This window comes from Lissotriton helveticus, chromosome 7, assembly GCF_964261635.1.
Source record: "Lissotriton helveticus chromosome 7, aLisHel1.1, whole genome shotgun sequence".
Lineage (NCBI taxonomy): Eukaryota > Metazoa > Chordata > Amphibia > Caudata > Salamandridae > Lissotriton > Lissotriton helveticus.
The window spans coordinates 586,390,339-586,415,882 of NC_136068.1; the positions used below are offsets into that span (position 1 = coordinate 586,390,339).

The 25,544-nt window shown below is 51.7% G+C and overlaps 1 protein-coding gene across 1 annotated transcript in view; it reads left to right on the forward strand.

Annotated features, from left to right (window-relative positions):
* Nucleotides 1–1,278: 1,278 nt before the first annotated feature.
* CDC23 (cell division cycle 23) overlaps nt 1,279–25,544 on the forward strand; it is an 88,116-nt gene continuing 63,850 nt past the window's right edge. Inside the window, exon 1 of the mRNA XM_078652716.1 lies at nt 1,279–1,468. Coding sequence (XP_078508842.1) covers nt 1,362–1,468 — 107 coding nt within the window. The 5' untranslated portion in view covers nt 1,279–1,361. The remainder of the gene's footprint in view (nt 1,469–25,544) is intronic.

The window sequence follows — 25,544 nt, forward strand, 5'->3', positions numbered from 1 at the left end:
ATCTATCTATCTATCTATCACCCTCACTCTATCGCCCTCACTCTATCTATCTATCGCCCTCACTATCTATCACCCTCACTCTATCTATCTATAGCCCTCACTATCTATCTATCGCCCTCACTCTATCTATCGCCCTCACTCTATCGCCCTCACTCTATCTATCGCCCTCACTCTATCTATCGCCCTCACTCTATCTATCTATCGATCTATCTATCACCCTCACTCTATCTATCGCCCTCACTCTATCTATCTATCTATCTATCTATCTATCTATCTATCTATCTATCTATCGTACTCACTCTATCGCCCTCACTCTATCTATCTATCTATCTATCTATCGCCCTCACTCTATCTATCTATCGCCCTCACTCTATCTATCGCCCTCACTCTATCTATCGCCCTCACTCTATCTATCGCCCCCACTCTATCGATCTGTCTATCTAGCGCCCTCACTCTATCTGTCTATCGCACTCACTCTATCTATCGCCATCACTCTATCTATCGATCGCCCTCACTCTGTCTATCTATCACCCTTACTCTATCTATCGCCCTCCCTCACTCTATCTATTGCCCTCCCTCACTCTATCGCCCTCCCTCACTCTATCTCCCTCCCTCTATCAATCGCCCTCCCTCTATCTATCGCTCTCCCTCCCTCTATCTATCGCCCTCCCTATAGCTATCGCCCTCACTCTATCTATCGCACTCTATCGCATCATTATTTTCAAAACCAACACATAAATACAAAATTTGTCATTTACAATACCAATAGCTCAAACTTTCCTAATGCGAGACCTATTGCATTGCAAATGCTTGTTTTCTTTAGCTCGATCCACTCAATTTATACTATAAGCAATAGATTTGTTTGAAAGTGACGTTGTCAAAACCCCGTTTTAAAAACAAAAATAATGAAACAACTAAGCATTGGCAATATGCTAAATTCGTATAATTGTATGCTAATGCTTTGCTATTAGACTGGACAAACCTACCTAGTTTACTTTTTGGACCACGAGTAACTCGTAGTTTACTTTTTGGTCCACGAGTAACTCGTCTGATGTTGACATACATCTGCGAGTAGGCCTCTTACTCTGACGTTATTTGCTCAGGATTAAACTTTCTCTGACAGATCGTATAGACCGCACCCTCCCGCTCTCTCAATTATAATAGGCTATTCAAATTTCCCGCCTCGTTTTCATTCCTGGCCAATCGGAGTCACGGCTTCTAAGGTCCCGTCTAAAGCACCTGAACTCCAATTGGCGAATGCTCCTTGTCGGAGGTTTCTGTCCAATCAGGAAGCGCGAGGTTGGAGGGCGAGCTTTGTGAGCATCGGAAATGCTGATTCGCGGAACCGGTATTCTACAATCATGGCGGTCGCAAGTGGTTTGTTCAGTGATCTACGGGCGATCAAGAGAGAGCTGCTTACCGCTAGCGCCGCCTGCCGGGAGCGGGGGCTGCTGCACGGGGGCAAGTGGTGAGCAGAGTGCACCGGAGGGGGACGAGGGATTGCAGGGAGCAAGGGATGCAAAAGAAAGACACATTTGGGAGGGGACAGTCGCGGTCAGGAGATGCACTGCCTAGTGTCAATGGCGGGGTTTATTCACGCCTGTTGATTGGAGACCAACACTTCCAAATGTTTAGTTTGATCCCATTTGGAGTGTGGTATTTTAATATCTGAACAAACAGCTTTTAAGACTGTAAAATGTCATTACATAAATCCCTCTTCGAAAGACTTGAGGTCTCACTCGTTTAGAATGAGATTCACTTGTTTGAGGGTCTGGTTGGCTCACCTCATAGCAGCCTTAATGTCACACCTGGTATCATGCTCTAGATCCTGCCCTCTCCCCCCATTTTACAGAGCTGTCAACAGAGGTGAGGGGGAGGGGAGTTCACCTCTGTTGCCCTGCTTTCTGCAGAGAGGGTCCTGGGGGTTGCAGGAGCCCCAGGAAGCAATAACAACTTCTGGAGAGCCCTCTTACAGAGTCCTTTATTTGATGAGAAGACATTTCTTCTTTTGATCTTTTGGCACATTAGAGTGCTGCTTCAAAACTTTTGTCAACCATTAGTGGTGTTATTTAAATGTTACTATCGTTCTGATTCTTGTACTATTTAAAATATTCTAGTTCCTGTGTTGGCATTTGTCATTTTCCTTCACACCTCGTCTGGTGAGGTTGTCAAGCATGGGCGTCCGCAGAAATGTTTTCAGGGGGGGGCAACATTTTAACTTCATCACTCTCCTTCCAGGGGGGGGGGGGCAAAATGTTAACTTCATCGCTCGCCTTCAAGGCACGTTTAATGCAGACAGCCCATTGTCATTCTTTATGTGATGTTTAGCAGCAGACAGAATGAAAATGGGCCTGTCCACAGTCTGCTGGAGGTCGGGGAGGGGCTGCTGCAGCCTCTAGAGTTCAAAGACAAGTGCGAGAGGCCCCAAGTGAGAGATCATTTAAACTCCTGGGGCTTCTCGCAGGGGAACAGCCTGCTGTAATCTTGAACATTACGGACCAAAAGGAATGGGACCGGCGATCCGGTGGGGGGGGCAAGCGCACCCCCTTGCCCTCCCCTGCGGATGCCCATGTTGTCAAGTATGCCAATAAAATGTTGCGCCCGCCACTTTTGTAAAATTTGAGAGTGCCGCAGGCTACAGCCCTGATTATGAGTTGGTCAGAATTTTCAAACCCTGTGCAAACCCCCATTTGCACAGGGACTGGAATTTCGAGTTGGGTGGTATTTACAGCACGCTGTAATCACCTGGTGCGTTAAATATCTCACCCTTTGTTACATTTCAGCAGGTAAAAGTACAGTATTTACTCAACCATGTAGCGAATGGTGCATTAAATATAATAAAAAAGGGACCCCCTGAGTCTAGTTACAGTTCCTAGGACAGGGTAACAACAATTTCAATAGTAATAATTCCTAGGCAACAAAATACCTGTCTAGAGTCAGGTTAAATACAAGAAGTTGATAAACAAAAGCCTCAATATACTAACAAACTAGAAAAATTAAAAATATATATATATTTATTTAGTTGTACTTAAAGAAAAGTTTTGTTTAAAACAATGACCGTATTGCATACATAACAAAACCACCATACAAAAGTGAGAAATATTTCAATACTTTATTAAAAACGTATGTATCCAGAAATAAAATATAACAAGGGTTTTCAAAAATGTAAGTAGATAAGATGACAATCTCTATGCGCGTTTTGGCGTTACAACTCCTTCAGGAAAACCTCTTGAAATTCTAAATATAAACACAATATATACATGAACATACATAATAATTTACAATAAAGTACATTGAGGCTATTTGATTAGACCAGTGGTGCAAGGTCCAAGATGATGGACCGTGATGTGACTTCACATATCAAGAGTGCAATGACTCGGAAAGAAAAAAGAATGAAAATTATTAAGTGATATTAGTTTTGTACAGGCCTTCATCGTCATTGCACTCCTGATATGTGAAGTCACATCACGGTCCATCATCTTTGACCTTGCACCACTGGTCTAATCCAATAGCCTCAATGTACTTTATTGTCAATATTTATGTTTGTTCATGTATATATTGTGTTAATATTTAGAATTTCAAGAGGTTCTCCTGAAGAAGGCGTTGTAACGCCGAAACGCGCATAAAGATTGTCATCTTATCTACTTCAATTTTTGAAAACCCTTGTTATATTTTATTTCTGGATACATATGTTTTTAATGAATTATTGAAATATTTCTCACTTTTGTATGGTGGTTTTGGTATGTATGGAATACTGTCATTGTTTTAAACAAAACTTTTTTATGTACAACAACTAAATAAATATATATATTTTTGAATTTTTCTTGTTTGTTAGTATATTGAGGCTTTTGTTTATCAACTTCTTGTGTTTAACCTGACTCTAGACAGGTATTTTGTTGCCTAGGAACTATTACTAGCGAATGGTGCATTAAATACCAACATCTGCATGCTATTCCACAGAAACTCATAATGGGTACTATTTATTGCATTTGATAAATAATGTACCACCATGACAGCGTCATTTAACCGGTGCGATGAATAGCAACTGGATTCCGATTATACAGGTGCTCACCAAGAATGGCGGACACACTCCTCTTAGGCTCCACGTCCCTACCTCCTTATCCGGCATGTATCCGGACCAGACACAGTAATCCATCCGTCTAGCAAGCCAGATTGTGTAGCGGTTCTCTTTTCCTACCTGCAGTCGCTGCTGTGTGGGCTCACTGCCCCAATTTCCAGAGTGGTGCGGAGTGTGGGCGGACGTGGCCTATATCCCTGCTATGGCACAACATGGCGCAGTGAACGGGCATAAGATCCTGGTGCCATGCATCAAAGAAAGTTGCGGTGCAATGAGGCCAGCCGAGCCCACACTACCCTGATGACTCAGTGTGAGGGTCAACCAGATTATTGTAGCAACGAACAAGGTCGCTGTGGGCTCAGTGGCTGGAGGTGAGCTGGACTTGGATGTGGGCCTGGCGGGGGCCCCAGCTGCTGGATTTGCAGGCTGCTGTTGAGGTGGAAGCTGTGTCCCAGAGAACCGGGCATCTCCCGTCGCCATCCTCCCAGCTGTAGGACGAGGCCAACCGCGGGAGTCTGGGGGGCCGGATCAGACCTGCGTGTTCCAGGCATTACTTCTGTCAGCCGCCATTTAGGCCCTCCCCCGATACCCTGGAAAAAGCAGTGGTGACGGACAGGAGGCCTGATTTAGACTACCCCGCGAGGAGCACCCCATCTGCCTGTGACCTGGCCTGCGCATGGTGAGTCTGCGCTGATGGCCTGTGGGTCTGCTGCTAGAAATACCTTGCGTTCCCTTATCCAGCATTGCGCTCCCCTCGCCGGCCCTTAGGTCTGATCGGGCCTAGGCTGCACCGTGTTGGTAGCTGGAGGGGAGGGCTACCCAGCTGCAGCCTGGTTCTACTTACTTTCCTGGGGTCTGCCTCCAGCTTGAAAGGCAGCGCTGCGCGGCTCTTCGCTGGGTGCGAGCTGTGGGGGTCTTCTGGCTCAAGCCTCACTGATGTGCTTTGGCCCTTGGTGGGGCGTTGAGACTGTGAGGTGCTTGCTGCACACCTGACTGGGCACCGGCAAGTAGAAACGCCTTGATTAGCCTCCATCCGGACGTGATGCCGCAGACCGTTGATGACATCTGACCCGGTCTGATGGCCGGTGATGCTCCTCCCTCAATCTGTTGGTGACTCATGACCACTTCTGCAGAAGCATTCGCCTGCAGGCAGTACCTGTCCTGGACCAAAGCCAAAAGGGCCCATTTTTGCTCAGTCATACAGTCACAATGTAAACCTGCTACCTGCACTGGTATATAACTCGTCACATATCATTGCAGGTACACCATATGCACTAAATCGGGTGTACGGGGTGAATACACACACTGCTACACACGCTCCTTTTTTCTCTGATTGAGATTCTCGATAGTTGCCACTGTTTGGCCACACTGTTTGGGAGAAGCCCTGCAGCAGATCTGCTCCAATAATGTTTTGCAAGTTGAACCCCCCTTCTTATTATTTCTTAGCCCAGCAGTGTTTCCCTGCATTGACTGGCCCTTTCTGCAGATACCATGCACAGCGCACAGTACGTCTCCCTCATGAACAACTGCGTTGTATGTGGAACCAATTCACAACCCAGATATGGCTCACACTAACATTATCACATGGAACATAAGGGGCATGGAAACTCCATTGCGTCGTTACTGGAACTACTCCTATCTGAAGTGCAGATCCACTCATCCCTCCTGCAGAAAACTCACCTGACTCTCCCATAAGCTGATCAACTCTGTTGGTGTGGTCAGATATTTACTGCCGGCTCTTCGCTCATCCTCCAACTGAATGTCAGATCTCTGGTGAAACACCATGCCGAAGTGTTCACCCTCATTACAGAGGAACGTCCAGACATCATGTTTATATGTGAAACCTGGCTCCACGACGCCCAAAACAGCATCCTAAATCTCTCGCTGCCCGAGGGCTTCTCTATAAAAACCATCAATAGAGACTCCAGGGGTGGGGGGATAGCTGTGATATTCAGATCGGCATACAACTGTACCTTTGAAAAGGAATCTATCTGGGGCTGTGAAAGCGCACAATTCAAAATCTCTACTAGTCCCCATTTCACTCTATCCGGACTCTATATTTACCGACCCCCCCGGCCCTACTGCCAGGTTCATTGAGGAACTCCTAGATGTGGCGCACACTCTGGTGATATCCTCCCCCAATTTTACCATCCTGGGAGACCTCAATCTACACTTCGACTCCCTGACCGATTCTACTATTAAGAACCTCCATGCTGATCTCACCGCCCTTCAGCTAAGCCCACTCATCCTAACCTCCACTCACTCCGCCGGACACCTACTGGACCCTGTTTTTTCCAACTTTTCAGACGCCTTGGCTGACCCCCCTAAACCCATGGGGTGGACTGACCACTCTCTTATCAAACTCTTCTTCAAGATCAGAGACTCGACTATGAAAAACCCAACTAGCTCCCGATACAAGAGACCCTGGCATAAACTGAAACCTAGCGATCTTACCAATAAACTAGGCAATTTCCGCCTCAACCCCTCTGACGGAGACATTAATTCAGCCTATACGGCCTTTCAAAAATGGATAAACTCAGGACTTGATTCCTTAATCCCTGCAAAGTGGACCAAGACTCGTAACACTCCTTCTAACCCATGGTACAACGAGAATCTTTTAACCATGCGTAAAGACTGCAAAAGAGCCGAACGCCAGTGGAGGAAAGAATATAAGGAGACGGAAAAAAACGCCTACCTACTAAAACTTAGGTTGTATCACAAGGCGGTTCGCACCACCCGTGCTTCCTTTTATGCGGTAGCAATCAGCTCCAGTTCAAATCCCTCAAAGACTATCTTTAAAATTGTTCAAGAACTTAGAGATATTTCCATCCCAGCCCCATGTATTACCTCCGCACAACAATGCGATGAACTTGCCACCTTCTTTACGGAAAAGGTAAAGAAAATCTATACCACCTTTCCTCAGAACCCTCCGGACAATCCCAAACCTCGTGAGCCTTTGCCTGACAGTCCCAGTCTGTCCCTCATCCCCAGCGTAACACATGACGAACTTGCTAAACTGTGCTCCAAAGTTAAATCTGGCTCTCCCACAGACGCCATGAGACCCGACAAATTCCTAGAATCTCTGGATTTTTTCCTCCCTCCTCTGAATACCCTACTTAACTTTTCATTCACCTCAGCGGTGGTTCCCACTTGCTGGAAGCAGGCATGGGTCTCTCCAATCTTAAAAAAACCTACCCTAGACCCATCCAAACCAGAAAATTTTAGACCAATTTCACTGCTTCCATGGGCCTCAAAATTGGCAGAAGCCCATGTGAACAAGGTTCTTGCCAATTATATGACGCAACATCGAATCTTAGATCCATCACAGAATGGCTTCAGGCCAGGATTCAGCACCGAATCCGCCCTGCTGACCACCGTTGAACATCTTCGAGATATCCTGGATGCCGGCCAAAGTGCTGCGCTGATTTTACTCGACCTCAGCGCAGCCTTTGATACGGTCTCCCACTCTATCCTACTTAAACGCCTTGAGGACATAGGAATTAAAGACCTTGCCTTAGAGTGGTTCCGATCGTTCCTGACGGACAGATCTTTTCGGGTCTCGGCCCCTCCATTGACCTCCCAGCCTCACCCCATAGAGCAAGGCGTCCCCCAGGGATCGGCGCTCAGCCCGTCCCTATTCAATCTTTATGTCCAGCCTCTCGCCGAAATAGCAAAAGAATGGGACCTGACGCTGGTGTCGTACGCCGACGACACCCAGCTGGTCATCTCCCTGTCCGAAGGCCCCTCGATCTCAGCAGCAAGATTCAAGAACGGATTACAGGAAGTCGCACGCTGGATGTCACATAACTGCCTCCAGTTGAATGCTGGCAAAACGGAGGTGTTGCTCCTAGGTAAAAATCCCGACTACTGGACTGATCACTGGTGGCCATCCGCACTGGGCCCCATCCCTCCCCCCAAAACCGTGGTAAAAAACCTTGGCGTCTGGGTGGACGCAGCTCTTAACTTCCAGACCCACACTAAGAAACTTGCTGCCACCTGTGTGGGCCTGTTGAGGAGCCTTCATCCAATTCTTGGCTTTTTTGACCATCATACGCGCCAGCTGATTGTCCAGTCTACCATTCTGTCTCGACTGGACTACGCCAATGTCCTTTTCCTTGGCCTTAACAAAGCTGAGATGGCGCGGCTACAACGCATACAAAACTCTGCTGCCAGGGCAGTTGTAGGCCTCCCTCGCAGGTGCTCTGCTAGAAATACCATCCAGAGACTACACTGGCTGCGTATGGAAGCCCGAGTTCAGTTCAAAGCTCTCACTACTGTCTTTAAAATTCTCAAGACTGACTGCCCTGGTCTCTTGCGCCCTCTCCTAGAGCCTTACACCCCTCAGCGTGCCCTACGCTCCTCGGGGCAAAATTTGGTTGTTACCCCACGTATAAGGCTAAGCAGAATAGGCGGCAGCTCTTTCAGAGTCTTGGGGGCAAGGCTCTGGAACTCTCTGCCACCCCATATCCGCTCCATGACCAATTTATTGGCCTTCCGCAAGGCGATTAAAACCATTCTATTCTCCCCATCCTAATCCCTTTCTGTCCTCTCTCTCCCTCCCTCCCTCTGGTTACTGTTATGGGTCAGCGCCGGGACGCCTCGTTGCTGGGGCAGCTGTTCGCGCTCAATAAAACTTAGTAACATAACATACTGATTTGGGTACGGACGGGCACCCCGTTTGTGGCAGAGAAGGTGATGGCGGGCGATATGTAATTATACAATGTCACCTGAACAGGCTTCAACACATACTAGGGACGGTATGCACTCCCAGCTCAGACCAAGCAGCATTTCTCCGCAGCCTATCTGGCGTATTGGCCGATTAGAGCGAAATCCTAAGGCTGATAAGCGGTGACTTAAACACCGTACTCATTTCCCCCGCTGTCACGCAGTGCTTCAGTTTCAAACGCTTGTATCTTGGGTGATTTGTTGAGTCGCTGGTGGATATATGGCACACACACAACCCCGACATTAGAGTGTAATTGCACTACTCAGCACCACATGGTCTACACATCCGCATTGACCGTATAATAGGGTTGCAAGCGCTCTTTGTGCAAATCATATATCTTGGCCTCACACACTCCAACCATAATTCTCAGTTGTTACAACTTCAGTGGGTGGTAGCCCCACAGGCCATACCCACATGGTGTCTCCAACCTTCCATTCTGTGAAGCACTCTGGTACACACCGGTTGAATTCTTTGAACACACGAGGGCTCTACAAATAGCAAGCTTACAGAATTGGAGGCCTTCAAGGTAACCATCAGGGAACAAAACCTGGGAATCCGCTGGAATAGCCGCAAGCACCTCGATGACGCCATTAGAAAACTTGAACGAGAACTCCTGCTGGAGACGCGAACAGTGACGAGGCCGGAATGCGGAAGCTGGATGCAAAATGGGAGGAACATGCTGCCCTCCTAGAGGGCCTTAGGTGTGTAAACTATGCAGCGGATTCCCCCGCACTCATGCGGCCTCATCGCGCGGGGCGCCTACTGGCGTGGCTTATAGGTCAGGAGCAGGTTTGCCGTCCCATTCAAGCCCTACGGTATTGAACGTGACAACTACGACAAATGCAACAAGAAATTCACACCGAACTAACTCAACACTAAAGTGCTTTGTACGCATCGACTATTACCTTTTGATAACGAGCACTATGCAACCTTTTTTTCTCAGTTGCGGCTCCCTGCCATCTCCCCAATGCAGCACGGAAAATAAGAAGAACCAATTTCACATTTTGAAATGCGTAAAGCAGTCTGAGCTCTAGCATCGCGAAGGACACCTGGGCCCGAATGCAACCCTACTAGTTTTACAAGACATACGCGCACACATTGGTCCCGCAATGGCATGCATTATACAACGCTGCACTCCAGGCGACCATACTCCCGACTTCAGTATGTGAATACTGCTTGTTTTGCAGCCTAAGCCGGACAGGTACCCTACTGATCTGGGCTCCTACCGCCCACTCGCCCTCTTAAAAACTGATTCTAAAATCCTGGATAAGGTGGGGGCGTGGCCTAGCGGGCGAAGATGGCGGACGTAGCTTGTTAGAGCTCCCGCCGGCCCGACAATAATCCGAAGCATTTATCCTGGCTCCCGGACCCACGAGGCGATACACCGACCTAAACTGGTAGCGGAAGGTGTGGAGAACCCATCGGTGTGCTGGACTAAGCTCCTGCGCCGCCCGACGCTGAACAAGCAGCTGCAGCCCTTGGGGGCCTGGTCCCGGCGCGCGCAGCCGGGGCCTCGATTTTGGCGGTGACCGGGACGGGCGTCCCTGGAACGGACCTCAGTCGGCGATCTTTGGTGCCGCCTGGCTCAGCTGAATTGGCGCCGGAGTGGGGGTCGGAGACCTCATTGCATCCCCCCCGCCTCCTGAGTGGCCTGGTGAGAAGTGGGGCACGGGGAGACGGCAGGGGCCTGAGCGTGGGCCTAGAGACCGGGGCCTGGATTTTCGTGCTCCCTGACCGCGAGTGGCGAGACCCGGAGCCGGTCTGAACAGCGACCTGGGCGGCTCGCTTGCCATCTAGGGGCGACGCTGACACCCTGGTTGTGCCTCCTGCCCAGTAGCCGACTGTGGGCCCTGCCGGAGTGCCGTCTGGACCCCTGGAGGAGCTGTGGGACGGCGGCGGCGTCGTAGAGCGACCAGTGAGTACATACGGCCCCAGTGGGGGTGGATGCTAGACCTGGTGGATGGAGTGGGGCAGTAACTGTGGCGCGCTGAGACCCCCCCCCCTGCTGAGGAGCCCTGGACGCGGCTGGCCGCCTCCGGTGGGGACTAGCCCCGGAGCCGAAGGAGCCTGGTGCCTGGGTCCCGATCTGCATTACCTTTTCACAGTGTATATCATGGCCTGAGCTGACCTGATCGTTCTGGGGCACCGATTGGTGAGGTGGTGGACCCTGGCACCCGGAGTGGACACTTGGGAGGGACCTGCTTGGCGACAAAACGAGGTCAGCTGCATAGTGGTACTGGGTGAGACTGCGGCGGCCCCCTGGTTGCGCCTTTGTGACTGAACTGAGGTCCGGTGCGAACCGGTCATTGGTGGAAAACCCCCCTGTGGATTGCCATACTCTGGGGCTCAGACATTATCCGATCTGTCCTGCTGCTGCCCGAGAGGAGCTCTGCTGCCTGCTGAAGTTGGACTGCCCTCTCTGAGTAACCCAGCCATGACCAGGGGCGGTGGTGGGAGTGGGTCCCCCAAGCAGGGACCCATAGACAAGTTTACCGGGCCTAGCGGAGGGCCTGGTGCCTCCGGGGGTGGCCAGGGTGCGGGGCCCGACAACGCGGCGTTGATGGCGGCGATTACCCAATCGCGTGACATGCTGGACGCTAAAATAGGAGCGGTTGGGGCTGATGTCACTCTGTTGCGACAGGATCTTCGCAACGCTGTAGCCCGCATTGCGGAGGCCGAAACTAGGATCACTGGAGTGGAGGACGATGTGGGGACACTGAAACAGAAGGTGGCGGCCATGGAAAAAATCCGGAAGGGCGAGCGCGTAGAAACAACCTGCGCTTCGTGGGCTTTCCGGAGGATTGCGAGAAGGGCCACATGGATAGCTTCTTGACACAATGGCTGGAGAGCTGGCTCCCCCCGGACGCCCTGTCGCGATGCTTCGTGATTGAACGCGCCCACAGAGCCCTGATGCCAAAACCACCAGTTGGAGAGCGTCCTCGTCCAGTCATAGCCCGATTGCTGAACTTCCACGACCGGGACATCATCTTACGGGAAGCTAGGGCCAAGGAGATACTTCTGTTCGAAAGCCACAGAATTATGATCTTCCCGGACTACACTAGACTCGTCCAGCAGCAGCGCCACTCATTCCTGGATGCGAAGGCTAAGCTGCGCGGCTTGAAGATACAGTACTCCTTGCTCTATCCGGCCCGACTCCGGGTCATTTTCCAGTCGAAAACTCACTTCTTTGATTCCCCGGAGGAGGTGTTCAGGTGGACGGATGAGACAGTCAGGATCCGGCCACACGCCCAGCCGGGCTTGGGATCCGGCCCGTCGCGCAGGTCCTCGCAGGAGAGGGGCGATCCTGCGACCGAGAGCAGGCGTCCTAGGAAGTCCAGGTCTCGGAAAAGATCCCTCGCTCGCAATGGCCAGCCGGTTGAGACACAACCTGACACTGACCAGTCTGGAAGAGAAAATTGAATTTTTGGACGTGAGTGCTACTCCGGCCTTTGAGGACCACGAGGGGTCGAATCGAGGATGGGTCGTGACTACCTGGTCAACTGTTCATTGAGCGCATGGTGCTGTGGCACTCCACGGATTTTGGCCGGGCCTGCCCTGGCTTGTGACAATGCCGCCGAACTGCCGTGGTGTCATAGGCTGATGTTGATGGGGGGTGGTATGGTGGGTTCGGGGTGCCGGTCTTACCGGGCTACCTAATCCCCACGGGTGGGGGGTGGCCCTGAGGGGGTGGTTCTTCGTTAGAGGGAATAGTTGGGATCCATTGGTATGGTTGGTCTTGGGCACTCTGTTTTGGGCCCGAGGCTCCCCATGCCGCGACAGATGCTTCAGAGTTCCGTGGAGCGTAGGGGTGGGGGGCTGGTTCCGGGGGTTGGAGTGTTGGGGAAGGGGTGTTTGGGGGGGGGTTTAGGGTGGCCAGGGGGGAGTGCACGTGATTACTGAAGCTGTACCGTTACTTGAAAGGAGTGTCTGGACTGGGCGCTGGGGTCCTTGGGATCATTTCCACCTTGACTATGGTTGATTTACCGTCTACGGGACTCCCTAGGGAGTCAATGAAAATATTAAGCTGGAAGGTCAGGGGGATGCTGGACAAAATTAAGAGGGGAGCGGTCTTACGATGGGGTAAGCGGGAGGCTGCCGATGTCTTATTGTTGCAAGAAACGCACATGATGGGTACAAAGGTGCTGAGCCTGCAGAGATTTGGTTACCAACAGGGGTTTCATGCTGGGTTCTCCAGAGGTTGGAGGGGGTCGCCATTCTAGTTCACCGCAGACTGGCCTACACTCATGAGCGACAATGGCTGGACCCACAGGGCCGCTACGTCTTTATTAAGGGTATGATTGGTACTGAACCGGTAGTGTTTGGGAGTGTGTATGCTCCCCCCCCCCCCCCCCCCCTGCTGCAGTGGGCTCTGGCTGAACGGCTGTTTGAGGTGTGGGCGGACATCCCGGATTCCCTGGCTGTGCTGGGCGGCGACTGGAATGATGTTATGGATGTTTGCATGGATCGTAAGCGGGCGCAGTGGCGGCGACTGTCCCTACCAGACTGAGTGCGGCGGTTGAGGGCCTGGGCTGGGTAGATGTCTGGAGACATATGCATGCCACGGTGAGAGAATATACGTATGTGTCTGCCGTACATGGTTCCTTTTCTCGACTAGATTATGTCTTTATGCCGGGGGCTTTCCTTGACAGAGTGAGAGAAGCCAAAATTCTGCCTCGGGGACTGTCTGACCATTCTCCTGTCGCGGTACAGGTGGAGTTACATAGGAAGCGTCAGCCGTTCCGGTGGAGAATGTCCTCGTGGCATCTTCAACAGGCAGATTATGTTCAACACATGCGCGGCGCGATCGCCCATTACTGGCAGGAGAACCTGGTCGGGGACGTCGATGCAGCGTTGGTCTGGGAGGCCATGAAGCCTACACTGCGAGGGGTGGATATGGCGTGGTGCGCGGCAGCCCGTCGGCGTCGTCGGGAGGCTATCGTTGCGGCGGCAGTGCAGGTCGAACACCTGGAGCAGCGATGTCAGAGGGAGGGGGACGGGATTGCGGTTCGGTTGCTCCTACAGGCACAGCAGTCCTACGTATCTATCCTGATGGACGAGGCGCGGCAGGCATGGCTGGCCACGCGGAGTAGGGTATATCAGTGGGGTGAAAAGTCCTGTACCATGTTACATAGGCTATGTCAACACGTCATGCAACCTGTTACACTACCGGGACTCACGGACGGAGAGGGAGTCTCTATCACAGACCCGGCCGCGCTGGCGGCAAGTTTTGCCTGCTACTACGCAGACCTATATGCACAACGGGACTGCCTCCCGGCTGCTGCGATTGACAAATTTATAGCGGATCTGCCCCCCCGGGCTGTTTCTGATGACACCAGGGCATCCCTGGACCTTCCCCTCACAGCGGAGGAGCTAGGAGAAGCGTTGGGGCAGCTTAACCCTGGGAAGGCGCCTGGCCCAAGTGGCTTTCCGTGTGAATTTTATAAGAAGTTTCATCTTCAATTAGGATCCCACTACAGGGTGGCGCTGGAGTTGGCGAGGGAACAGGGTTGCATGCCAGCAGACTGGCGTCACGCCGAGGTTGTGGTCTTTCAGAAGCCCGGCAGGCCCCCAGGCCGACACGACTCGTATCGCCCCATTTCTCTACTCAACTTTGAGGCTAAACTGCTGGCAAAGGCCCTGGCTAACCGCCTCCTCCCTTACGTGGCCGACCTTGTACATCCGGACCAGGCGGGCTTCATGCCCCACAGGGCGACGCGGCACAACATCAGGCGAGCGCAGGCGGCCATCGACGCTATGAGGTCCTCTGACGAGCGGGCTGCCTTATTGCTCGCGGACATAGATAGAGCATTTGACTCGGTCAGCTGGCCCTACCTGTTCGCCCTCCTACCGCGCCTTAACCTGGGCCCGGTGTTTACCTCCTATGTCAAACTACTGTACACTGATTTGACCGCTTCCGTGCGGGTATCCGGGGCGATCTCGGAGAGATTCTCGATAGGTCGGGGGACCCGGCAAGGATGCCCGTTATCCCCCTATCTCTTTGCGTTGGTCATGGAGCCCCTGGCTTCCTGGGTGCGCATCGATGCACAACTTCGCGGCTTTGTGTGGGGTGGGGGACTCTCCGATAGAATTGCTCTCTATGCGGATGATGTCCTCTTCTTTCTTACAGATCTCGACCGGTCCGGCCCCGTATACTGGAGATTATGCGCATATTCGGCGAGGTGTCGGGGCTCTTCCTCAATCCACGTAAGTCCACCCTTTGGGTGCTGGGCGGGGGCTCCGGTGTCTGCCCCTGGGCGTCGGCCCTACGGGTGGCGGCTGGAGGACTGCAATACCTGGGTGTCTTCCTATCCGAGTCCTCTGACATAGCGTGGGAGCGCAACGTACTGCCGGTATGGGAGAAGGTTCAGGCAGACATCAGGACGTGGTCCCGGATGCCTCTCACGATCTTTGGAAGATCTGCGATCTTCAAAATGGTTGCGCTCCCGCGCATGCTGTACCAGCTACAGAACCACCCGTACCAGATAGATCCACGGTGGTTCCGTCGGGTCAACTCAGTACTGGGCCGCTTTCTGTGGGCCGGGGGCGCCGCCAGGGTGGCGCTGCGGACATGCTTCCTGTCCACTTACTGTGGGGGGCTGGCCACGTCGGACCTCCTATCGTACTATCAAGCCTCCCACCTTTTAGTTCTTAACGAGTGGTGGTACGGTGATAGGGGGGACCCCGCATATGCCCTTGAGCGCTCGCTGATGGGCGATAACACGCTTCATACGCTACTGTACTCGGCCAGGCTGCGGAAAGACTTGCCCCGGGTCACGCAGGTGGTCTTCGTGATATGGCGGCAGGCGCTGCGCCGTATGGGATGGTGGGGTAAATTGACGGCGGAGACCCCATTGTGGAAGAACGGACTACTTCCCGCCTTGTCCTCGTTGCCGGGATTTGGGGGCTGGGACTCCATTGGAATCTCTTCCCTTGGTCATGTGCTAACTGGGACTACGCTTAAATCCTTTCAGGACCTTAGCTTGGAATTTCACATGCCTAAATCCCAATTCTTTAAATACCTACAATTCCGCCACGCGCTTGCTCCGAGCCTGGTCGGACTCGAACGACTGCCGGAATTCAGCCCAATGGAAGCTAAAATCTTTATGGGAGACCTGGGTGACAAGAAGGTGTCCCGAATTTACCAAACCCTGGTCACTCACTGCGCCGCCTCTTTGCTCCCGCTCAAGGACTCCTGGGAAAAAGATGTTGGTCCCCTGGATGAGGATGATTGGAGGGAGGCCTTGGAATCGCCACGTGGGGCGGCGATTGCAGTACGTCTCCGACTGATTCAGTTTAAATACCTACATAGGGCATACTATACCCGGGAGAGACTGTATAGGGCGGGCCTGATTGCATCCCCAGTGTGCCTGCGTTGTGGGACTGAGAGAGGTACGCTGTTGCACACGGTGTGGTCATGTGTTGGTCTGACCCGGTTCTGGCACGGGGTTTGGAGCTGTCTGTCGGAGGTGCTGGGATGGGATCTCCCCCGGTCTCCCCGGCTGGGTCTTCTACATGTATTGGAGAATGTGGGCGGAAACCTTTACAAGCGTCACCTCCTACTGTTGGGTCTAGTGGTGGCCAAGCGGGACCTGGCGAGGGCATGGAAGAGTGATCGAGCTCCGCCACTTGGGGCCTGGAAGGCGGGGCTTGACTACTATATGGGATTGGAACGACCTGTGTTTGAGGCCAGGGGGTGCCCACGGAAACACTTTAAAATATGGAAACGGTGGGCAGACTACAGGGATTTGACTCTGGAACCTCCGGCTGCCCCGGGAGATGAGTTGCCTACATTGGAGGACCTCCGGGCCTAGAGTGACACTCGATGATTGCTGTAATGCGATCAATTGTTGGAACTGTTGTGATCACGTGCATTGGGTTAGGGTGGGTTAAGGGGTGGGTAGATGGGACGCTGGGTAGTTGGGGTGGCTGGAGGTGGTTGGGGGGGGGGTTTCCTTCCATTTTCCTCTTCTCTTTCGCTTGATTGGACTGTACGTATATTAAACTATGCTTTGCCACTTGACAGTGCCTTCCTGATTGTGGAAAACTGTGATTATCCCTTTGTCTAATCAATCAATAAAATCTGTTGTGAAAAAAAAATCCTGGATAAGGTGCTTACTGACTTCCTGGCACCGTTGGTTCCATCTCTGGTCCACTCCAACCAGACAGCTTTGTTCCATCTCGCAGCACATCATTGAACTTGAGGTGTCTCTACCTACTCCCCTAAAAATGGCCACAATCTGGGTATCTGGTTCTAGAGCTTGAGAAAGCCTTTGACTTCCTTGAGTGGGACTTTCTTTTTGCTGCCCTGACCAGATACGGCATCAATGGCAGATTCCTCTGCTTGTTCTACACATTGCCGACGGCTAGGGTGAAAACTTGCCCCTACAACTCCGCCCCCATAGCGGTGTGTCGTAGAACCTGTCAGGGATGCTCGATGTCCCCGCTGTTTCTCTCTTTGGCTGTTGAGCCACTTGCGGCTGTGGTCCAGGAGCAGGGTGTGGATTGGGGTATCCCTCTGGGAGACGGCACACATATTGTCTTGCTTAAGCAGACGATATCTTGGCATATCTTAGAGATGCGCAATCGCTCCCAGCTTCTGTGGCCCAAATACTCTGTGACTTTGCAGACCTTTATGGACTGCCGGTTAATTGGAGAAAATCATTTCTTTATCCTTTCATGCATGGACCATGCTCCCGCTCTCAACGGAAGTCGCATCAAGTGGCAGCCTGACACCTTCCGTTATCTAGGTATCAGAATCTATCACCAGCAAGCAGACCTACTGGACAGTAACCTGGGGTAGGCGATCGCGGCTCTCCGGTCCCAAAAGTCTTTCTTGCTTCCATTATCTGCCCCTGTACATCTCGTCCTGCCCTTTTCACACATTGAACGGGCAGTGAGATAATTCATGTGGAATAATCCCGATGTCGCGTAGTCCTTACTAAACTTTGCCTGTCAACTGATGGGGGCTGATTGGTGATGCCTAATGTGGAGCAGTACTATCTTGCCTCACAGCTGCAATGGGCAGCGAAGTGGTTGGCAGGACTTCAGCTACAAGACACTGCCGCTCTCTCCCTGTCAACTGCATCCATACTCCTGCTATTACACACCTGCCCCAAATGCAGACGACGTTAGCCTCTACTCTTGAGAGTCGCGTTCCAATAAGTCAAAAGTATATATAGAACACGTTTGACGCTGCCATATGCACCAGCACTGCCCCAGCAGGGCACGCAGTGGGTTGACTCCGTGACCTCATCTGCCAAACTGACAGCCTGGCTAGAGGCAGGTATTCACACACTGGGTGATTTATACCAATATGCTACCCTACTGCCTTATGAAACTCTAACAGAAACCAGTGGCCTTCCCCAGTCAATTTCTACTGTAGAACTCCCTGTTTGCCGCCCTGGGTACCAAATAAAGGGACATGGCTGTGGAACACACAACGCATTTAACCATCCAGTATTTACGTGTCATGTAGAGGGGAAGGTATCTCACCAAATGGTTCGCTGCTTCAATATGCCAGCACACAGAGGTGACACAAACCCCCTTGAGGCAACACTGGGAGGCAGACAGTCATCGCCCCTTCACCGATAAGGAATGGGCTGAGGTACTGTGTAGTCCCACATACATTCCCTGTAATGCCCGCTTTCGCCTCATCCAGCATTACATAATACAAAGAGCATAATTCACCTCAGCCAAAATAAACAGATTATTTCACTGCATGAACGCCGTCCGTCTGCCCCAGGTGCGTGCCACTGATGCCGACCTCCTTCACATGCTAAGTGCCTGCCCAACCCCACATGCCTTCTGGCGCTCAGTTGGCGCTGCCATAACTGGCTGCACTAGCTGCAGCCTAATGCACACCTGGGAGGAGTGTCTATTACACCCCTACCCCAGAGGCAAACAGCAGAAATTCAACTCTCGCTTTCTTGATGTAGGCATCTAAGTGGCCAAACCCCTGATCACAAAAACATGGAAGTCACCCCCCACCCCCTCCATGGCCTGGAGACAGAAGCTACTAGTGTGTGCTAGGGTGGAAATTGTGGCACTGCACACTGAGGCCACCCTAGGCCTCCGCACAATCCCCATATCTGTGAATTGGGATGCTATCCTGCATTATTTTCACGATGAACTGCCACAAGATGCACATGCTCCCACCACTTCCCACCCGGTGGAACTGTGTGCTGCAAGGCCCTGGTCCACCCTTGCACACTTGAAGTAGACGTGCAGCGGATGGACAAAGTGCTCGCCCAACTCACTACATCCTCTTGCTGACGCTTGGGGCTGCAAATGTGTGCACTGTGTTTGCGATTAACTAATTCAACACCTCAGCTAGGCCAAGTTTTTCCCAGTTATTTTTGTTTGTCCAACCACCTCCTCCCCATTACCTGCAGGTAAGGGTTGGAACGGGCACCTCACACTTGTGATTACGCACCATCCCTTGTATGGATAAGATCGGCCTCGGAATGTTCGCTACATTGTAATGGAAACAATGTACATTATGAAGATTGTATTATATGTGGCAACTGTGTTTTGCAATGGAATGACCATTACCTGTGATTGTACCTGTTTTTTCCAAGCGATTGTATGTTAAAGAATACTGATAAAACAGATTTAAACAAAAAAAAAGCAACTGGATTCCATCAAGGCCTTAGAGTTGGAAAATTGCTATAGAACATGTGTAAGTGCAGCAACTCAAAGTGCAGCTGTCACGTGCTTGAGAAAGTTGCACATGTTGTCTGGGAATGTAGTTATCCCTAGTGTCTGGGAGCCTTGCAGTATTATTTCCAATTCCAATTCCAAAAATTCTTTATTTCGGCCACATGGGCCATAAAAGATGCAGTAAAAATACATATAGATAAAACACAATATATACAATAAAAATCCTACTGGACCTGCAATGTTAGAAAATACAAGGTAATATGAATTAACCAGACATTTTCTTCCTTATTATCCATGCTGCCATTAAGAATTTGGAAACCGCAAACACAATGTGGCCCAGGGTGTTAGTTTTCATAACCCTGTAGGCCTGTAAATACTTCCTGAAGCCCAGGTTCCGACATAGAGGAGCTAACCAGCGCCTCCTCGGGCTCCGGTAGGCATGGCAACAAAACATTATGTGCAAATCGTCTTCATCATTAGCTTTACAGCATGGGCAGAGCTTGTCACCCCCTAGCGTCCATTTATAGGTAAAAACTTTAGTAGGGAGCGTGCCAAACCTCCATTGCAGGAACAGCTTCCTCGCCAAAAGAGGATAAATTAAATCCATAAAAGGTTCAAACACAAAGGAATTTTTGGATACTATAAAACGTCCCGTCAAGGTGCCACTATCATAAGCATTGTCCATATCAGCAAGGCTTTTGTTCTTGTAGAGCTGTGCGAGGGTTTTACGCGAAATCTTTCGGCAGCCCTGAGCTGGATCATCCCATAAATCTGGCAAATTCAGGCTAGACAGTTCCGACTTAATAAATGCCAGCCAAGGGATCTTGCCGTTAACATCCAGCCTCATGACGTGTATAAGGTCCTGCCTATAGTGATACAGTTCCTCGGTGGTCCATATCCGGTGCCAGAACTTCACAGGTTTCGACCGTAGATCCTCTGCAATTGACGGAAGGCCCAGGTCGAGTCTTAGGGGGAGGAGTGGTGTGCCTTGCGGGAGAGCAAGTAAACGTCTGAGAAAACAATTTTCCACCCCTGCCATGACCTTCCCAGCTTTATGTCCCCACAGCTCACTGCCGTAGGTGGCTGCTGCCTTCGCCTGGGTCCTATACGTTTCCAAGGCCGGACTAACAGGCTTGAAGGTGGACTTATTGGACACCCTCAAGAGTGCGCCCGATAGCTGGGAAAGTTTCAACCTAGATCTTGCTACCTGGGAGTCCCATGTCAGATTTTCTTGGAGTGATACCCCCAGATAAATAAAGGTCGAGACCCTTTCAAGGCTAGTTTCCCCCAGTTTTGGATTGGGTCTGGTTTTGGTGGGGGGGTTGAAGATCATGAACTTAGTTTTTTCCGTGTTCACCTCCAACCCATGTTGTCGACAGAAATGGCCAAAACCGTCCACAATCCTCTGGATCCCCATGGGGGATTTGGAAAGAAGGAGGGTATCGTCGGCAAACATAATTGCCGGGACCCTCCTTCCTGCCAGAACCGGTGCATCATTGTCCCCAACAGCGTCAAGATGTTGAATGACGCTGTTAATGTACAGACAGAACAGTGTCGGAGCCAAAACACAGCCCTGTCTGACACCTCGGCGGACCGGGAATTTGCCCGAGGGCTTACCATCCCTCCCACACCTCACTTGCGCAAAGTTGTTCTCATGCAGCCTAATGATGATACTGAGGAGGTGGGGGGGAACTCCTAGCTTCTGCAGAACCTCCCATAACTTCCCCCTGGGGACCAGGTCAAAGGCTGACCTCAGGTCCACGAAGACCATGTACAGTCGACCTCCCTCTAGCGTGACCGTCTTCCAATACAGCAGAAGGAGGCGAAAAATTTGGTCCATGGTCGACGTGTTCTTCCTGAAGCCAGCCTGGAGGGGGCTCATGATGTCATTATCCTCGACCCAGTCTAGGAGATGGTCTAAGATGAGGCGCGCAAAGAGCTTTTGGGGCACATCTATAAGGCTTATAGGCCTGTAGTTGGCGGGGAGCAGAGTAGAACCCTTCTTATGGATGGGCACAATCTCTGCCCCCAGCCACGACCCAGGGATCGCCATACCTCCAAGAATGGCATTGAAGAGAATGAGATGGTATGGGCCCCAGATGTCCGGGTGATGCCTAAATAGATCCCCGGGTAACCTATCCAGTCCTGGCGCCTTCCCCACTGGTAAGCGTTCTAGGGCAAGCTCCACTTCCCCCAGGGATAGTTCCATTCCAAAATCCTGAGTACCCAAGGGCAGTTGCAACTCTGCGTCCGGGCAGGAACTAGTATCTTGGTAAAGAGCCCCAAAGTGGGCCTCCCAGACCGCAGGGGCTATATTGGGCTCGATCGCTTTACTAAATTCCCCTGTCCCATTGTTTACAAGGGCCCAGAATTTCCGGGAGTCCCTAGCTTTTAGGGCATCATGAAGATCCTGCCAGTGGTTCCAGTCCCACTCGGTCCTTGCAGTCGCCAGCACTGATTTATAGTGCTTCCTAAGGTCACGTACATTGGCCTTATCTGACCCCTCTTTTATTGCTGCAATGAGCTCAGATTTTGCTGCCCTGCAATCTGAGGTGTACCAAGAGGGAACAAGGGTCCTTTTCTTTCTGGTTGGGACCTCCGGATGGAATACCTCAGCCGAATCCCTCACTAAATCCTGGTGTATGTTTCCCAGTTTCTCGTAGTAATCTGGGGTTCTTAGTTCATTCAGGAGAGCATCCACCTCCATGAAGCAGGGGAGTGCCAGCTCATATAATTTCTTAATGGACTCTTCCGAGCTCACCAACTTTCCCCACTTGACCCGGCGCCTATTTGTTGTGAGGAACAAATCCCCCGGATCTTCCCCTTGGCCAACTGGGGATGAATCCGACATAGGCAGGGGGCACAGGATATTTAGGCAAAGGGCATTGTGATCACTATCAGACCTCTTAATTACCCTGAAGTCAAGCACTTTAGGCCAGAGTGTAATGTCCACCATGATGTAATCTAGCCTCGACTCATGGCCCCTCCTGTTGAAAGTACACACTGAGGGGGCATCGGAAGGGGTACGACCATTACACGCCCTCAGTGCGCAATTCAGGGTAAGGGACATGAGTTGTAATGCTAGAGGGGACCAGGCTTTAGGGTGAGGAGAAGATGAGGGTGGAACCCCCCAGTGGACATCCTCGGCCGTAAGGGCACCATCCAGTAGACCTTCCAAAGGTTCAAAGTGGCAATTGAAGTCTCCTCCAAGCACCACCTTGAGGTCACCCGGAAGTTGGCCCAAGAAGGAGGCCAAATCATTTAGGGTTGGTGATTCGTTTGGCGAGGCCACTGGTCGCGAGTAGACGTTGACAATGGCCCACGGAGTTTTACCAGGCCATGTGAGCCGCACACACTGGATGTCCTGCGAACACGTGTAAACCTGCTCCGCCTGGCACCCAGTGTGACTCGCAATCCAGATTGCCAAGCCACCTGATGGCCTCCCCCTCCCAGCCCATTTGGCAGGGATTTCGAATACATCAAACCCTCTCCTAGACTGGGTGGCCCTCGCCCAAGTCTCCTGGAAGAGGAGTATATCACATCCACCTACCAGGCAATCCCATTCTGGAGAGCCTTCCTTGTTTGCGATTCCTGCCACATTCCAGGAGAGAATTCTCAAACCTGGGTCAGGTGGCAGGTTGCCCTGGGCTTCAATAAGAGGTTGCGGAGTGACCATGGATAAACCAGTGTCTAGGGAGCCACTTCCGCAGACCGCGATGGCGGCAGGCCCGGCCAGCTCCGATGCCCCTGTTTGCAGAATATGGGCAGACCCGGTATTAGGTGAGGGTCCCAATTGGCACAGACTGTTGTCCGTGTCAGCCCCTCGCTCATTCGCGGTATGCAGCCGGGTTAGTTCCGTCGTAGGGACTATACCCGATCCTACACGTCTTTGCACGTCATCCACCATCTTCCCAGGACCACACAGGATTGCCCTGGTTTGTGGTCAATCGACCTGATCCAAACAGGAAAACCTGTTATGATGTATGAAATTTGCCTGGGCAGTTGATAAGGAGTGTCTTGGTCTGTAGCGGGAGCCATCTACAGCAAAGCCCACCCTAGTCCACCCCTTCTCACTCCCTCCCACCGTGTTGCTACCACTAGGATAGAAATATGAGAGGGGTATAAGTTCTATTTTGGACTTATCAGGCCTTACAAGCCAGTTGCAGATATAGTTTGCAACGTGTGGGCTCTTGAAACTTAGAACGATACAGTCCCCTGCCCTGTTCTTTATAGTAGGGCCAATCCATGGAATCCTCCTTACCATCAGAACCTCACCTTTCAAGTTTGGGGGCAGCGGCCTATTGATGCTGAGCCAGCTTATAACCTTATTGCGTAGGGAGTCTTGAGTCTCCCGAACACCACCAGTTAGCTCAGGAACTCCCACCATGATTGCCGTATATGGAACAGCTTCTGGGGGCAGGTTAACCATCCTGCGCCTATCAGGGGGGGGGGCAAGACCATCACTCGGGGCATTTATAGGACCCACTGTCGCCCTTGACTGCGGCGCGAATTGCGGCGCAGGGGGTAACTTGGATCTCCTGGGAGCCGGAACAGGGGGCCTAGGTGCTGGAGGTAACAAAGTGCGCGTCTGAGAAACAGACGCACCATTTGTACTCAGCGATACCCTACTGGAGACCTGGGGCAATGTGGAGGGAAGTGAACTATTCCCAGGTGGTTCCCCGGTAGCTATAGGAGCATTTGTAGCTATACCAGGGCTTTTCCTAGTATGGTTATTTTCCCGGGACTGGAGTAGATTCTCTATAGCCTCTAGTCCAGCTGAGATGGGGGTTAACAGATTCTTAATAATAACTGCGAGCGAATTAATTATTATATCTGTACTATTGGAGGATACCCCACCAAAGATAAATGGACCCGCCGCTGCTGATGATAGCACAGGAGCTGGCGAGGCCACAAGATCCGGCCCAGACCCAGATAGAATAAGCTCAGGGGAAACCGAAATGTCTGTACTTTCTTCGAGGGATGATTCAGTTATATCAATTTTTGCCCTTTTTGCCCTCTTTATTTCCCTGGGCCTTTTCCTTTTTAAAGGCTGTACCACCCCACTATCTACAGGGTCTGTTAACAGGACCGCCTGACCCGCTTCAGGCGTGTTTGATCCCATGTTGTCCAGAACAGCAGAATGGTCAGAAGTCCCAGATGGCCGTGAGGAATTTCGATCCCTCTGCGTTACAGGAGTTCTTAGCTGCTGAAGGACCGACTCAATAGTCTGGTCAATGCTGTCCAATAATGACATATGGGTAACGTCCATAGTGATGGGTGTACTAACATCATTTGAGGCAGATCCCCCGTGGTCCAAGAACACACTTTCAGGACCCATCTCAAGGTGAGAGTCCATGGTAGAATAACACTTACTAATTTGGGAGCTCGCCTTGGGGAAAAAATTTTCCAAAGTACTTGCGCCTTGTTGTACAGACTTACTCCTTAAGGCTCTGGACGCCATACTGGGGTAACTGATGGGGCAATTTAGCGGGGGCGTTAGAGGGGGGGCCCGGTCCGGTCTCTACCGGCCTCTAACGGCCTAGAACGGCCCGCTCTTTGCCCGGTCTTCGCCCCGGTGACCGCCCCGCGCGCGTCCCGCTGCGCGCGTGAGGAGGATCTCCTAAGTATGACAATGGGGCGTGGCACTGGGAGGGGGCGCGAGGCGCGGCGGGAAGAGGAACCAGCTGGCGATGACAGATGGACTGCTGGTCCTCGCAGTCCCGCTCGCCTGCGCCTCTCACCTCCGCTGCGGCCGGACTTGCAATTAATGTTCCCCCAGGTAGGCGTAGGCTCCCAACCACTCCTGTGGCGAGCAAAGCAGGAAAGCAGAACAAACTCCTCACTCGAGCGGCACCTAGTTTGCTAGTGAGAGTAACTGTCTCTAGTGCTTCAGAGCCTTTCTTATGGTGACTAGATGTACAAAAGCTAAAAAACAGGATAGACCATAGGCCAACAAGCATTAGTTTAGCACAATTAGCATAGGACTACAATTACAACCAGTTTCATATCACTGTTGTATCATAGTAGCATTTATATTGTGGGCCAAACGCCTGATGAGGCGCCAAAGTGCATCAGTGGACA